Source organism: Heterocephalus glaber, unplaced genomic scaffold (genome assembly GCF_053883595.1).
Source record: "Heterocephalus glaber isolate CG9 unplaced genomic scaffold, H.glaber_assembly_v1.0 deba00001538, whole genome shotgun sequence".
Classification (NCBI taxonomy): Eukaryota; Metazoa; Chordata; class Mammalia; order Rodentia; family Bathyergidae; genus Heterocephalus; species Heterocephalus glaber.
In genome coordinates, this window is record NW_028258333.1 from 37,209,517 (window position 1) to 37,226,129 (window position 16,613).

General features: G+C 34.9%; 1 protein-coding gene and 1 pseudogene across 7 annotated transcripts in view; one reads left to right on the top strand and one right to left on the bottom strand.

Moving 5' to 3' along the window:
- Nucleotides 1-16,613, bottom strand: part of Slc38a9 (solute carrier family 38 member 9) — a 141,425-nt gene that overhangs the window by 106,565 nt on the left and 18,247 nt on the right. For 4 of the 7 annotated variants that reach the window (XR_015442282.1, XM_087189382.1, XM_087189383.1 and 1 more), the window contains exon 3: nucleotides 4,805-4,937. The exons of 1 other annotated variant lie outside the window; for it this stretch is intronic. Coding sequence is in view for 5 of the 6 variants with exons in the window: in XM_087189382.1 (XP_087045508.1) it covers nucleotides 4,805-4,937 (133 nt within the window). In the remaining variant the exon portion in view is untranslated. Of the gene's footprint in view, nucleotides 1-4,804; nucleotides 5,066-16,613 lie in introns of all 7 variants that reach the window. 2 more of the 7 variants (XM_087189384.1, XM_087189385.1) reach the window with 1 other exon arrangement.
- Nucleotides 2,650-2,771, top strand: LOC147824568 (small nucleolar RNA SNORA51; annotated as a pseudogene).

Below are 16,613 nucleotides of genomic sequence, written 5' to 3' on the forward strand. Positions count from 1 at the left end.
TTTAATGTAATCCCAATCAAAATACTATCAATGACTCTTCTCAGAGAAAACAATGCTAAAATTCATATGTAACCAGTAGAGAACCAGAATAACAAAACCAAGGGCTAAATAAGAGGCATTACAATCCTGGGCTTCAAGTGGTATTACCAAGCTATAGTGATAAAAACAGCAAGGTACGATCCCCGGTACCAAAACAAAAAAACCAAAAAAACCCAAAAAACAGCAAGGTACTAGACTGGCACAAAAATAAACACGTGGATCAACAGAACAGAACAGAGGATGTAGAAACAACCCCAGGCACGTTCAGCTATCTGACCTTTGACAAAGAGGCCAAAACCAGACACTAGAGGAAAGCTAGCTTCTTCAGTAAATGGTGCTAGGAAAACTGGCTATTCACATGCAAAAGATCCAGCCAAGCCAGCCGAGGGTGTGGTGGCTCTTGCCAGTAATCTCAGCAAGGATCACTGTGAGTTTGAGGCCAGCCTGGATTAGTAAATTCAAAACCAGCCTGAACTACATTGTGAGACCCTGTCTCAAAAACAAAACAAAACACAAAAGATTGAGTCAAGACCTATATCTCTCACCACATATTAAACTAAAATCAAAATGTATCAAATACCTAAATGTTAAAACACAAACACTTAACCTACTGGAAGACAAAAGAGGCAAAACTCTAGAAGACATAGGTGTAGGCAAGGACTTTCTGAATAGAACCCCCACTGTACAAGAAATCACAAGAATCAACAAATGGGATCATATCAAATTAAAAAGCTTCTGAACAGCAAAGGAAACAACCAACAGAGACAACTTGCATTAGTGGGGCGAATGTATGGCACACATATAATTTGTTTTTCTTTTAAGACAAATCCATTAATGTATGAGTTGGTTTTTCTAAACTAAACCCTCAGTATTCAAGTTTAAGTGCAGTGTTGGCACTTTGCAATAAATAAGTGGGTCTCGGGTTAGTTTGGGCAGTTGTCTCTAAAAGGTTCGCCATTACTGACCTACACAATGGGAAAACTTTTTGCCAGCTATTCTGTGGATAGAGGACTAATATCTAGAATATATAAAGAACTCAGAAAATTTAGGCTCCTCTCCAATAAAAGACTCAATCAAAAAATGGACATACGAAATTTATACATATTTCTCAGAAGTACAATGGTCACTAAATACATAAAAATGTTCAATATCTCTAGTTATTAAAGAAATGCAGATTAAAAGAATGGATTTTATATAATTCCAGAAAGAATGGGCATCATCAAGAAATCGAATAACAAATGCTGGTAAGGCTGTGGAAGGAAGAAGGAATCCTGTATTATTTGGTAGGAATGTAAACTAGTATAACCACTATGGAGTATGGAGATTCCTCAAAAAACTAACACTAGAAATTTCATTTGATACAGCTATTCCCCTTCAAGGTATCTTCCCCAAACAGTTAAAGACATCATATTACAGTGATACCTGCATATCCATGCTTACATCAGCATACTTCACAATAGCTAAATCTTGGAAGATGTCTATATGCCCATCAACAGATGAATGGATAAAGAAAATGTGGTATTTATATACAATGGAGTACTCCTCTGCCATAAAGAATAGGGGCTGGGGATTTAGCTCAGTGGTTCTGCCATAAAGAATAAATGAGTCATCTGTAGGAAAATGGATGTACCTTGAGACCATAACGTTAAGTGAAATAAATCAGACACACAAGCTTAAATAGTGCCAAGTTTCTCTTATATGAGAGACACAAAATATAAATAAATAATGGAGCAAAATGAAAGATAATAGGAAACAGAGCAATAGATTTTTTTCCAGAATTAATTTTTTTTTTTTTGGTACCGGGGATCAAACTCGGGACCTTGTGCTTGCGAGGCAGGCGCCGGAACCACTGAGCTAAATCCCCGGCCCTAAGAGCAATAGACTTTTTGCAAAAGGGAAGTCCTAAGGATAGAATCTGACTGGTATAAAACAACGATCTTTTATATTTAGCACCTATTATATGTCAATTTATAACTTTGTGCTAAGTTCAAGAGAAAAATATGTAGCCTCAAACTTCAAAAAAATTTGAATTCCAGTTGGAGGATTTGTGAAACAATTAATCAAGGGTAGAAGACAGAACAAAAATTAAGCGTTTGACTCTGAGTTGTGTACTGTATCACAAGAACAACAATAATGGGGACAAGAATAGTTAGGGAAGACTTCAAAAATGAGATGGATGCCGCTGTCTGCCTTGCAGGCAGACAGGTCCTGAGTTCAATCCCCGGTACCAAAAACAACAAAAAAAGAGAGAGATGGGGTATTAGGCCTCAGCAGAAAGAGAGGACATGAATTGGTACAAAAAGAAAGTGTTAAGTCCTTTTCTTTTTATGCACATGATTGGACAATGTCTTATAGGCTAAGAATGTCTTGAATGCTGTGTATAGTACGGCTTTGAAAACAGTTATTTCCTAGAGATACAAAGACATATGGAAACAAGTCTATTGCCTTCTCTTTATAATCTTCTTGGATCTGTATTCTGTTGTCTGTTGTCATGAGTAAAAAGAGAGGATAGGACCATTCTATATCAGGCAGGAGAAAAACAACTGTATCTAGTAAAGCAAATTCAGAAAAGTGAAATCAAAAGTTATAAGGAGCAGGATTAGACAAGAAGCAGCAAATTCTGGCTGTGTTCCTACAGGGACTATAGAGAAAGAGAAGGTGAGCAAATCTGTTCCATGTACACCTTAGCCAAAGCCCTGTGCCTATTCTGTACTGTGAATGAAGAGACATGAAGAATAGGAGAACCAAACAAAATGGCAAATTCTTGAGACAGAAAAATTGGAGGGCTGGATCTCACTCTGGTAGTGGTTTAGGACTGTAGTTTACAGACTTGAATCTTCCTATAAATCACACAGGGATCTTATTAATATGCAGATTTTGCTTCAGTAGGTCTAAAGTAAGGCCTGAAATTCTGCATTTTTACTAAGCTCTCAGTGATGCTGATAATGCTGATTTGTGCATGCTACACTTTTATTAACTAGGCTCTAAGAGATGCTAGCAGTCAAACAATGTTCTTCCCTTTCTTATTTTAGAATAAAAATATTAAGGTAAATGGAAAAAGATTTAACTCTACAAACACCTGAAACCAGTGGTTTCATACAGTTCTTCTACAAAAAAATCTTTTAGGAAAAATAATTTTGGGATGTTTCAGAAAATAAGTGTGGATGTATATATATTCATTTGAAATGTTGATACCAGATTGTTAATTTTAGATCATTCTTTGATTTACTAGCAGTCTCTCGGCGAAAGCTAACAAAAGGGATTCAATGCTGACTTAATTTCCAGGCAAACAATATAAGTTGAGGCCTAGATTTGCCAAGCCAGTATCTCTGAAGTTTGTTTAAGAGTACAGTCCCTAGACAGTCTGAACTAGATTATGAAATACTAAATTATTATCTCCGCATCCCAAAGGGCTTAGATAATTCTACAATGGTACTAAAGCTTTGCCATCACTACTGATATAGACACCTAGAAGGAAAAAAACAAAACAAAAAAATTTATCCTATCCAGAACAATTGGAAGTCCTTACTTTGGCCATACAACAACAGGAGACCTTAATGATTATTTTACACAGCTATTGTTAAGGATGATATGCGATAGCTATGTTCAAGTGATGTCCAGTCTTTGCCCCTCGGTAAACATCTAATGAATGTTGGTTCCTTTCTCTTATTACTAACACCTATTTTTAAAGTCATATTTTTACTCCTAGAATGTTCCTATTTTTCTTTAAGCTTTCAAGTTTCTGAATATTGTATATTTGATCATTTTTATAGGCAACCAAATTACTTAAATATATTTGATTCTAAAATGATAATATAGATTTGATTGATTGATTGACTTTTGCAGTACTAGGGATCTAACTCAGGACCTTGCACTTGGGAGGCAGGCACGGTGCCACTGAGCTAAATACCTGGCCTGATAATATAGATTTTAAAAGATCAAGGGTCTACAAATTATGGTTCATGGGTCAAATCAGCCCTTTAATCTGTTTATTTACAGCCTCTTTCCTATGAATTTTTTTGTGTTTTTAATGGCTATAAGATAAAACAAAGAACTTATGAAAGTAAGTGGTCTGCAAAGCCTAAAACTGTAGCATCAGGCCATAATGTATAAAAGGATAATGCTAAATAGGAAAATACTAAATATACGTATAAATAATTTCAGTTTCTTACTCCAATAGAAAATTTCTAAAAGCATGTTTCCTTTGTAGCTTCAAATTTAAAATTGAACAGAAGAGACCAGAATCATATAATCAATGATCTAAGCTAACAGTTCAAAAGTAATTTATCTTCTTCAGAGCTCTTGGAATTGGGGATAAGCAGAATTTAATTAAAAAAAAAAAAAAAAGCAGGCTCTTGACAGTAGAGAAAGCATTCAAATTTCTCTACGCCAGGCTAAATAAGAACTAGGCCAGGTGTGGTGGTTCATGCCTGAAATCCCAGCACTTGGGAGGCTGAGGCAGGAGGACTGTCACAAGTTTGAAGCTGAGGTAGGAGGATTGTCATGAGTTTGAGGCCAGCCTAGGCTACATAGTAAATTCAAGGCCAGCCTGAACTACAAAGCGAGACTCTGTTTCAGAAAAAAGAAAGAGAATAAACTAGCCTAAAATGTAGGACATATATTAATTGGGATCTTTGACTTTGCATGATGTTATCTTTGGAATATTATCAGCAGAAAGGGGAATCACTGGGAGTTGCCCTGGTTTATGTTGTTCACTGTTGTTTTCAACTTAACTTTGGATAATTAGTAATGCTTTTCTTCTTACCAGTGCCTTGTCTGCAGGAGTAGAAAGTCTGCTGTAGTAATGAATCCTCTTGTTCATGGCAGAAGCATGGTCACTAACCCTCTGAATGACATCATTCACACTGACGATGTTTGTGGGTTCTATATAGAAAGGCCTAAAGAAGGGAATATATACTTGACAAAAAACATTCAGGCAAAAATTCTGGAAGTCAGCCACTGAAGAAAATAGCTTCTTGTCCTCCATTAGAAATGGGATGCACAAAGGCACAGCATTCACTTCTCACTTTTCGTGGGAAAAGAAAATGTCACAAAAGAAGTATTATCTTATGCACAGAATAAAACTCCTGTCTTGTAATACTTTTATTTAAAATACATTTTTTTTAATCTTAAGGAATTTAGCAATAGAGGAGATAATACAAAAAGCTTAAAAAACAATTATTGAAAAGAAATACAGAAAAGAAGAACACAGCACCTATCGGTTTCCAACAATGAAACAGAAACAGCTTTGACTAGTTTCTCTAAAAGCTTCTGGCACTAAGTCAAAAAAATTATAGACAAAAATGTCCCTCTCTTGAAGAGTCTCTCCTCCTTCTTTATAGGCCAAAGTTACTTGTTACGATAAACAAAGTTCTTATTTCTCAGTTCATTTTCTAAGGACTAAGGATCACAACCATTTTCCTTGTAAGACTTAACCAAAATAGTACCAAATGGAACATAAGGATACTAGAGGTATTTTCCTTTTTTCTCCTTTTCTTGGATCTTGGTAGCATACTCTATTATTATCCTATTATTTATGTGTATGCTTCCTAATCAACTACAGGTTCTGGTTTTCAATCATCACCTCCTTCAGTTTCTTCTTGAAACTGCAGAATTTGCTAAGCTTTCAGTAATATACTGCCCAAAATCGAAAGACCAAGCAAAGTTGCAGGGGAGGAAAGTATTCCCCACTCATACTCAGATCCCTGAAGTCACAAACAGCACTGTGCCCCAAAGTGTATATAATTTGCCATTTCACATTATCCACAGACCAAAATAATGAAAAGAGCCTCTAGATTTATCAATGGTTTCACATAACTCTTTTCAGACTTAAGTTGAGAAAGAAGCTTAAAGTATATTAAGGTATAACAATCATTTTTACTGTAATCTTGTGGGAAGAACTTGAAAAACCAAGTGAATGGAAGTTTAATTTTTGCTATTTTTCCAACTAAATATGTTATATTGGAGAAAAATGGTAGTACACATGTTGAGGTTAGTCCCGTCTAGTTAACACAGAGAATTTTAAAATCTTTTATTATTTACTCTTCAGCACAGGATCTAAATATGGTGGGTACAACAATTCAATATGTGAGCACTTAATAAATATATGGATACAGAGATTAACATGACATATACACCAAGCACATTACTGCTCAATGTATTAAGTGATATCAATAAATTGTAAGGGGATAATGAAAACAAATCAGTAAGAGGCTGAATAAGTAATTTCTACTTATACATTTGGTAGCCTAATAAAACTATCGATTCTCCTAAACCACCATGGGTCATTTAATTTACATCTCTACTGTGACACTTAATGGTACTACAAAAGTAATATAAAAATATTGCTATTTGAGAGAGAGTTTAATTATCTTGGGGTCATATTCTATAGGGGCTTCCCTTCTTTGCAAAAAAAAGTACCCCACAAAATTCAAGAATGCCAATATAAGGCAAAGATGGAAGTTAATCATGGGTTACTAAAAAGGCTTAATAAGCATAATATTGATAGAAAGAGATGTATTCTACTTGTAGTTTTTGCTCTGAAATGTCAACGTTATTAATATTAACCACTAAGTTGGTTTGAAGACCTGCTGAAAAACAGTCCAGGAAGTGCTACATTTCTTGGCTCCTGGTGTCTTATAGAAGTGTTAAGTACCCAAGCCAGTTTAGTTGGCTTGGGCACTCTGGGAGCAAAATAACTCTGAAAGTTTTTCTTTTCCAACCGTTTTCATCAAGATGCTGAGGGCCTGTTCAAACAAATATTTTGGAATCTTTTCAAAACAGATTCTCTTTAAAAATATACAACTCAGCATATTTTAACTGAATTATTAGAAGCACATGTTTAAAGCTTCATTTTACAGAACAAAAATATAACAATTCTAAGGTGAACTTTAGTTGGATCTTAAATACTTTAAATATTAATATTATAGAGAGGATAATATTCAGAATAAAAGAATTGAGCTTTTTTCTTTTGAACAGTTTTACATGACTGCTACCATCAATGTTACTTCTCATTCGATAATGTAGTTCAGCTGTGTTACACTGAAAACAAAGGATTTATATTTGTCTCACCTTGTAAATATCTATGGTCTTGCCACAGGAAAAATGGTTTTTATATTAAGCAAAATCAACAAAATATTTTAAAATGTGACTCAAGCCTCATGTATTAATTTAATACTTATAAACAGAGAAACTTTATTTCTACCAACACCTTTTCCAGGTTCCACTCCTTACATTCCTTAAAAATTCTGGCTTTCAAATCTGTTTCCACCCTCATACTGACCAGTTATGCTTCTCATGACTCTTCAGAAGGCTAATACCCAACATAGAAATCTTGACTTAAAACTGTTCCTTTATTCATATCCCTATGAAAGCTGAGGCATTCCAATACCTGACAGGTTGGGTAATTTGTTAAAAAAAAAAAAAAAAAGAAAAGGAAATCAGGTATTCAAAAAAAATCTCATGCAGGGGCCGGGGATTTAGCTCAGTGGTTTTGCTACCTGCTGTGCAAGCACAAGGACCAGAGTTCAATTCCTGGTACAAAAAAAAAAAAGGTACCAAAAAAATCTCATGCAAATAAACATTCAAAATAATGAATGGTCTATACTCGCTTCTACCTGCTTAGTAAAGGATTTTACGTCTGCCAGGTAGCTTTTTTTTTTTTTGGTACCAAGGATCGATCAGAACTTTGTGCTTCAAGGCAGGTACAGTGCTGCTGAGCTAAATCCCCAGCCCCAGGTAGCTTTTTAATAAAGATGACAGAAAAGAAGTTAATCAAGCCATTGTACCTAGAAATTCCTTGCTGCTACTAGAAAAATATTGGTAATATATGGCCTATTGACATGTTTCTCACTTCCTCTGTTATCTATACAACATCCTCTTTCATAAAAAAACTGTTCTACACTCCAACTTATATCACTATTACCAAATGCTGAGCCTATATGAGGCTCTTCTGTATTCTGGCTAGTAAATTTGTATTGGTTCTCAAATTTATTTTATATATATATATAGCTTAAGTGCCAAGTATTAAGCATTGTACTAAACACTGAACAATGAATATGACACAGAACCTCAAGGATCACATAGTAATCTTCTGGAAATGATGCAAAAAGAAATTTTGATATAGAAAATGAGAAAGGGAGAGACTGAGACCAATAGGACCAAGAAAGTGTGGAGAAGGCTATGTAACACTAGTGTTGGGACCACATATAAGGAGAAGCCAAACCATATCTGGCAGACCTCTGAGGAAGTTAGAGCTGAGCTGAATCACAAAAGATATAAAAGATTTAGTCAATTTGGATAAAAGGAAGAAAGAGTATTTCAAAAAATGGAAAGCTCAGGAGTAGAGTGCATGCTTAGCATGTGGAAGGCTCTGGGTTCACTCTCCAGAGCGTACACATATACAGAGTGTAGACACAGCTAGAAAGAGAAAGATGTATTTCTAAGACCAATAAATAGTAGGAAATGTAATGGTAAAATATGGGCAATACATAGAGGATTACAAAAACTAACAAAGGACTCAATTTTAAAGGAAAGAGCCCTTAGTCTGTTTCCTTTGGTGATTACATGTCAGGTCTCCAATCTTTGAATGTCAGAGTACCCCACAGTTCAAGTCATAAACATTTATCTCTTCTTTATCTATTTTCACTCCCCAGTGGAGTCCTCTAGTCACTAACTATAAATTCATGGATATATTGGTACTAAACTATTATCTCCAACCTGAATGCCTGACTCATATATGAAAACTGTTTCCTGCCATGGCTCCCTTACCCCGTCTCTTGGACTTCTCCATCTACCACACTAGCCTCCTCATCATTCCTGATACACTGTAATCATGCACTTATTTCAGGACCCTTGTTATTAATTTCAGGTAAAAATAAAGGCTATAAAGACTTTTTATGTAGATATTTTCATACCTTGCTTCTTTACTTCTTTCAGTTCATTACTAAATTGCTTCTTCAAGAGGCATTTGAATACTCCAGACACTGTATCTAAAATTTCAGCACCCATTCTCCACCCTTATCATTTCCTAGCCACTGTTTCTGTTTTACATTTTCTCCTTACATCTATACTATCTAATATATGTGGTATGATCAAAATATACAGTGAATGTTTGAGTTACAAAAATGTGTTACAGTAAAAGACACATTGCCATCAACCCTCTCAAAATACTTTGAAAAACTTACTTTGAACACAGCCCATTGTTCTTGCCACTTCTGAAACAGTTCTGAGTGTCCTTATGAGGTATGATCAAACACATAAAGAGTACAGCTGCCAAGTGCCATTGAAATGAAAGACAGGCTCATGAAAACATTACAATGCATTCTCACCTACCTCAATCACCACTTCTGGCACTGGATGACTACTGGCTGTTTCCCAAAGTCAAAATGACAAGAGGTAAAAGTTCTGAACTGATTCAGCCACCAGTCATTCAGCCATGACAGCACAACTAAAGACACTCATGAAAGAGGACTTCCAGAACTGTTTCAGAAAGTGGTAAGAACCATGGAGTACTAAAGGCACATTCAATGTCTGTGTTTCTCAAGGCTGTAGATGAGAGGATTCCCCATAGGGGTGTCCACAGAGTACAACAAGGATCCCCAACTCTCAGGCCATGGACCGATACCAGTCTGTACTCTGTTAGGAACTGGGCCACACAGCAGGAAGTGAGTAGTGGGCAAGGGAGCAAAGCTTCATCTGCATAACTATTGCTCAAATTATTGCTTGAGCTCTGCCTCCTGTCAGATCAGCAAGAGGCATGAGATTGTTATAGGAGCATGAACCTTACTGCAACCTGTGCATGTGAGGGCTTAGGATGCATATTCTTTATGAGAAGCTAATACTTGATGATATGAAGTACAGCTGAGGCAGTAATGCTAAGGCTGGGAAGCAGCTGTAAATTTAGATTAATATTGGCAGAGAGATGTGACTGCACAGAAAGCATAATAAATTGATTACTTGCAGAATCATAAAAATCCTATCGAGTAGCAATTGACAATTAAGCTGCATCTGGTAGCAGGCTTAGTGCCAAGTGAGTGATGTACTTCAATTGTACAGCTGCATCTGGTAGCAGGCTTTAAGTCAGAATCCAACATTTATTTTTGTGTGTAATCCACTAAATATTTTATTTACCACTTCTGTCTACACCTATTTCTCACACTGCATCCTTCTCTCAGTCAGTTTTGGTAAGCCCACAAACTAAACTTAGCCAAAATGAGTGAAAAACAAATGTTACTGGACAGCTTCTATGAAAAGGGGAAAAGACCTAATGATGAGATAGTATAAAACCGAGACTGCCAACAAAAAGAAGGCTGCATTTAAAAGAAAATACCAGAAGTCCTACTTCAATTATGGATTCACTGCAACAGATGATTCACATTCACCAAAGTTATTTTGTGCAAGTGGTGACCAGGTATCCAATAAAGTCATAAAACCTTCAAAACAGCTTTCCCACATGGAGACCATGTACCATACGTGAAAAATATATAGGGCTGGGGATTTAGCTCAGTGGTTTCGCCACCTGCCTCACAAGCACAAGGTCCTGAGTTTGATCCCCAGTACATACATATATATATATATACATATATATATAGTATGTGTACATATATATATACACACATACACACACATACAATGTATATCAGAAGCAATTATTGAAGGCCACCACTTCATCAATTGTGTCTAGAATGAGAGCATCATTCTTAGTGACTAATCACATTGCTAAAACCAAGAAGCCCTTTCTTATTGGTGAAGAGCTGATTCTGCCTGCTCCTAAGGACATTAGCCATGAAATCTTAAGAGGCTGTAGTCCAAAAAGCGGCATGTTTGGGTATCACCAAAACCAGACAAATTGATGAAATAGCAGGGGCTATTTAGGCACAATTATTAGATAGGATTAATGAGTCACCAGAGTATGAAATCCAGGTTGATGAGTCTAGCGGTATTGACAACAAGATAATGATGCCTGTTTTTGTGCAATATACTTTTTAGGAAGGTGTACATGAGGAAAAGTTATATGCACTTTTGTTGTCAATCAATACCAAAACCACAGAACTATTCAAGTCTGAATGATTACAGATCAAAAAACTAAACTGGTTATTTTGTGTCAGTATATACACAGAGTGGTTGCTATGATTGGATGGCTTTCTTGTTTCACTACTCAGGTCAAAGAAGTTGCTTTTGAATGTGAATCTACACATGATGTCATCTATAGAGAAATTCTGGCTAGCTGAAAAATGTCACCTGAACTTAATATTTTGCAGAATGTGATTAAAATTATCGACCACATTAAAGCACACACCCTTAACTTACACCTGTTCATGCAGCTGTGAGGAGATGGACACAGAGCACATAAGTCTCATACCACAGAAGTGAAATGGTTTTCTAAAGGTAGATCACTGGCCAGAGTTTCTGAGTCATGAGAACTGCTTCATTATATATTACAATGTGATAATAATAGCAAGATTAATAATGGGCACAGTCACAGAAGAAATTGGAAATTTCTGTATCTTGAAGTTGGTAAATTGTAAGACGATATAATTGCGCAGCTGAGTCCAAAAGTCTCAAAAAAGACACCAAAAATAAAAAGCACAAAGCAAGAGAGAGAGGAAAAAAGATAGGTTAAATATGTTCAAAGAGAGTGAGAGAGTATTTTGAGGGGAATTAATGGCAATGTGTCTTTTACTGTAATAAATTTTTAAAAATTTAACTTCATATATGTAATTTAACACCTCATATATTTATTTATTTATTTCTGGTCACTTTCAGTAGAATATAAGCCCCATGAGGGAAAGAATTTTTGTCAATTTGGTCACTACCATATCCCTAGGGCTTAGAATAGTCTCTGGCATATCATAAGAGCTCAATAAAATCTAATGAATAAATAAAATATAAACCAAAACAAAGGTAATATAACTTTAAGAAAAATGATTTATTTTGAAATAACTTTAGATTGCCATACAAAAGTTGGAAAACAGTACAGAGAGCTAGGAGTTCCCATATACCCCTAACTTCAGTTCCCCCAAAGGTGACATCTTACATAAACATCAAAACGTGTTACCTTTATAATTAGAAAAAAAAAAAAACTAATGAAAAAATCATGGGAGTAATTTTTTCAACTTTTCTGTGGGTTTAACATTTTTTCAATAAAAACTTGGAGAAATAGAGAAAGTATTAAATGCACAAAATGAGAAGCAACCTATAAGAAAACCAGCTTAGCATGGTATCCTTGAGTCATTTTCTTCACAGGAAACACCTCAAATGTCCAACAACAGCAGACTGGATAAACAAACTGCAGACAAAGAATATTATACCATAAATCACTGGAAATAAAAGGTCTGGTTAGTCCTTTTATTTCCAGTGATTTATGGTATATTCTTTATATTCTGTATATTCTATGTGATTTATGTTATTATATTTTTTATATATGGTATTATGTTCTTTATGTTATATTATATTAATTATATTATACAATATATATAATATATAATTACTCTTAAACTGTACATATATAATGTACTTTTATGTATCATATGGTAAAATATTTTTTAAATAGATACTAAATGGACACAGTCTTTTAACATTTAGTAGTGAGATTGAGAGCGACAAAAAAAGTCTTTTATACTATCCAGAAATTTGCTGGTATCTTGTGGCAAAGTACCTTAAAGAACTTTCAAACTTAAATACTGTATGTCTTACACAAAAAGTCAATTGTTCCAAATTTGCTGATGTCTTCTATAATAACATATGGCTATCATCAGTATGCTACATAGGTACATGGTATATATTAAAAACCAAAAACCCCACAAAATTTAATCTCTCTTTAAGGTAAAGACAGTATTTGAATAATAAGCTGATTTTTAAAAACTCATACAAAGATATTTTGGTAATGGATGTTTAGAAATGTTTCCATTATTGACTGGGGATGTGGCACAATGGTAGAGTACTTACCTAACATGCGCAAGGCTCTGGGTACAATCCCCTGTGCTACAAAAACAATAGCAGTGACAGCAAAAAAAAAAACACAAACAAAAACAAAACCCAATTATTAATTAACCAATAATTAATTAAGAACTTGAAAATGCAGTTTTCAAAATTAAAAAAAGGAAGAAAGGAAGAAAGCCAGGTGTGGTGGTACATGCCTGTAATACCAGCATCTGGGGTGCTGAGAAAGGAGGAATGCTGTGGGGTTCAAGGCCAGCCTGGACTACACAGTGAGTTCAATTCAGCCTGAGACTCTGCCTCAAAAAAGCCCCCCCTCAAAGTTACCACGATTTTATTGCTGAAAATGATGTCTGTCATCAATAAAAACTCATTTCTATAATTTCAAAAACATAGATTAAAAATTTTATAAATTTTTAAATTTGCAAATGGAGAATTTAAATGGTCTTTGACCCTGTTGTTAAACATAATAAAAAATTCACAAGAATAAAGTACTAAAGCAAATGCGACTATTGGTATCTTGGCATTTATATGTAATGAAATCATTAACACTATTTTAATTAAAAAGTGTTTGGAAGTATATGAAATGTTTACAAAATCAGTGATTCAAATATTGAACATTTTTCAAACTTGACACTTTACAAACATTATACAGGATCAAATAAAACATTAATTTATAAATATAAACACACAGTTGAAATTCTGATGTATTCGATATGACTGTCTCCAGTGCTTTCTTCCCTTTGTATTCTTCTGCCCACTGTGCCTTCTAAACTCAAGCAATAGACCCAGAAGGGCTTCAGAACCTTCCCGACATGCTCAGAGTCTTTCCGGGGGAGCTTTCAGACCAGGGAGGCAGCTCCTCCACTATGTTCAGAAGCCACTGAGATATAATAATGAAAATGGTGGTTCTACTCATCAAATCCTCTTCTTTCTCTGGCAAGAGATTTGCCACTTTTTGAGGACTTTCTTAAAATCAATACATCTTCCTTTGTTGTGTCCTGTGCTCCTGTGTGTGGCTGGAGGGGAAGTGGCTTCTGGGATTGAGTAGTAAAATAGAGCAGGGATGGTATTGTAAGGCAGAAAGTGGAAAAGTGAGGGGCCAGGAATTTAGCTCAGTGGTTCCACTGCCTGTCTCATAAGCACAAGGTCCCGAGTTTGATCCCCGTTACAAAAAAAAAAAAAAAAAAAGTAAAAAGTGGAAAAGTGAAAAGTTAGGGGACTGGAGAGAGAACCAAGAAAGGGGAACAAACCTACTGGTTGTTTCTAAATTCACAGCATTAAACCAACATAATCACAGTATTTTGAACTTTAAAAATTATTTTTTTTTATTTTTTGTTTTCGGTACTGGAGATTGAACTCAGGACCTTGGGCTTTTGAGGCAGGTGCAGTGCCACTGAGCTAAATTCCTGGCCCTGAACTTTAAAAATTGCATGGAATACTAGCATATACAAACTAGCACTGCAATCACTAAATGTGGGGAAAGAAAAAAGCACCAGGAAACTTTCAACAGTATCATCCACGTAATTGCTGGATGTAACAAAAATGAACTTTAAATTAGTCTCAATTACAGTGTGACAAAGTGCTGTAAGATTAAAAAAAAGTATGCTTAATTGTTACTTATATTACAAATTGAGAAAGTTATTGTATTGTTAATACAATTTAATTTTATCAAGATTATTACTGCTCTTATAATTAAAAATTTCTATTATTATGTATGTCACACAGGGTACATAATAAAGACATATAGTTAGAAATGAATATGCACAGACATGCACACACACACATGGAGTCCCATTTCTTTAGGTTATTAACTGATAAGAGTTACATGCTGAAAAAGGTTTGAAAAAAAGTAAATGTTAATAACACTTGGTTGAAGGTTATGGACTACCTATTTTACAGTTCTTATCTGTTGCTTAGCTGCAAGTAAATATCTTTATCAGAAACATATGGACAAAGAACTTGACCTGAAAATTAATTCTTAGGCCCATAGATCTTAAGTAAATACAGATTCTGCTAAGAATGGATTTCAAAATGCTTTTTAATGCAATTTATGCTTTCAAATTTTGGTTTTCTGAAATTTTACATAAATTACTGTCTTAATTCATTGTGCTAGAGACAATCTCTTGCCTTACAGCTACAAAGTATTCAGTAACAGAAATATAAGGTTTTCTTTTTTCTTTTGTAGTATCAGCATTGGAATAAGAATTCAAACTTTATATAAACAGCAAGAACATTTCAACCAAGTAAAGGTGCTAGATGCACTAATAAGTAAATATCCACAAAACAGTTCCATTTTTCTGTAGATTAATACAAATAGTAACACCATCATTCCATTCCATTTTTTATTTAGAAAGAGTAATTCCAAGTGAAACCTCATGAGTGAAATTTCACAACAGGAGATTAGGAATGTAGGAAAATTTCTTAAGAGGGCACAATTCTCCAAGCAGCTCCTCCTTTTATATAGTTTATAAGAATGCCAAAATAAATTATAAATTGTCTCAATTTACTTAAGTGCAATGATTAAGAAGAGTATTATTACTATTTTGAAATAAAGAGTTTGTTTCAATTATAAATAAAGGACAGGCTTCAGCCAGCAAAGCCATGCCAAGTGTTACTCTCCTTTTATACAAATCTACCAAAAGAATTTCTGGAAAAGATAAAATTTCCAGTTTCATAACTTGACTATTTCCCATGGGGGAAAAAAGCTGGCAATAAGAAAACTGACAGGCTAGCAATTTAACTAAAAGTTCCTTTTTCTACAAACTAGAAAGACAACAGAAGAAAGTTAAGAATACACTAAATCTTATTTTTAATAGATATATCTGATTCTTCAAATAAATACTAAAATTCCTTTGTCATCTCTTTTTATTTCTTTTTTTTTTTTGATATAGAGTCTCACTATGAGCTCAGGCAAGTCTTAAGGTCCTTGGCTCAAGCAATTTGCCTGCCTGAACCTTATTAGCAGGTGGGACTACAGGTACCTGTCACCAAACTCAGCCTACTTTTGTCATCTTAATTCTGTTGTCTAGAAATAAAAACACAAAAACCAAAACACATCTACTCTTTAAATAGACCACCAATGAAAACGTGCCTCTTATTTGTCTTCCATAGTTTAATGCTATGTCTTAAAAGTGTCTCCTTCAAAATTCAGGTACTGTCAATGTGGTGGTATTAAGATGTGGGGTCAATAAGAGGTGACAAGGCTATAAGGGCTTTTCCTTCATTAACAGTATCAAGGCCTTTACAACAGAGGCTTTACATAGCATTTGGTTAGCTTGATCTTCAGCTTTTCTGCCATGTGGAGACATAGCAAGACAGCATTCACCAGACCAAAAGCTGGTGCCACGATCTTGGGCTTCCCAGTCCCCAGAACTGTGACAAAGTAAATTTCTATTCTTTATAAGTTAACTAGTCTCAGATGTCCTGTTATAGATAGCAGCACAAAACAGACTAAAATACTTAAGAAAGGGATTCTATCAAGCCTTAGGAATTTTCATCATGGCTCTCAAAAAAGGCAGAGAAACTAAGAGAACTTTCGCTTTACCATTGGAAAAACACTAGCAACAAACGGTCTACACAACCTAGGTATTCAGATGATGATGGCTGTATTTTCAATGGCAAATATTATAGTA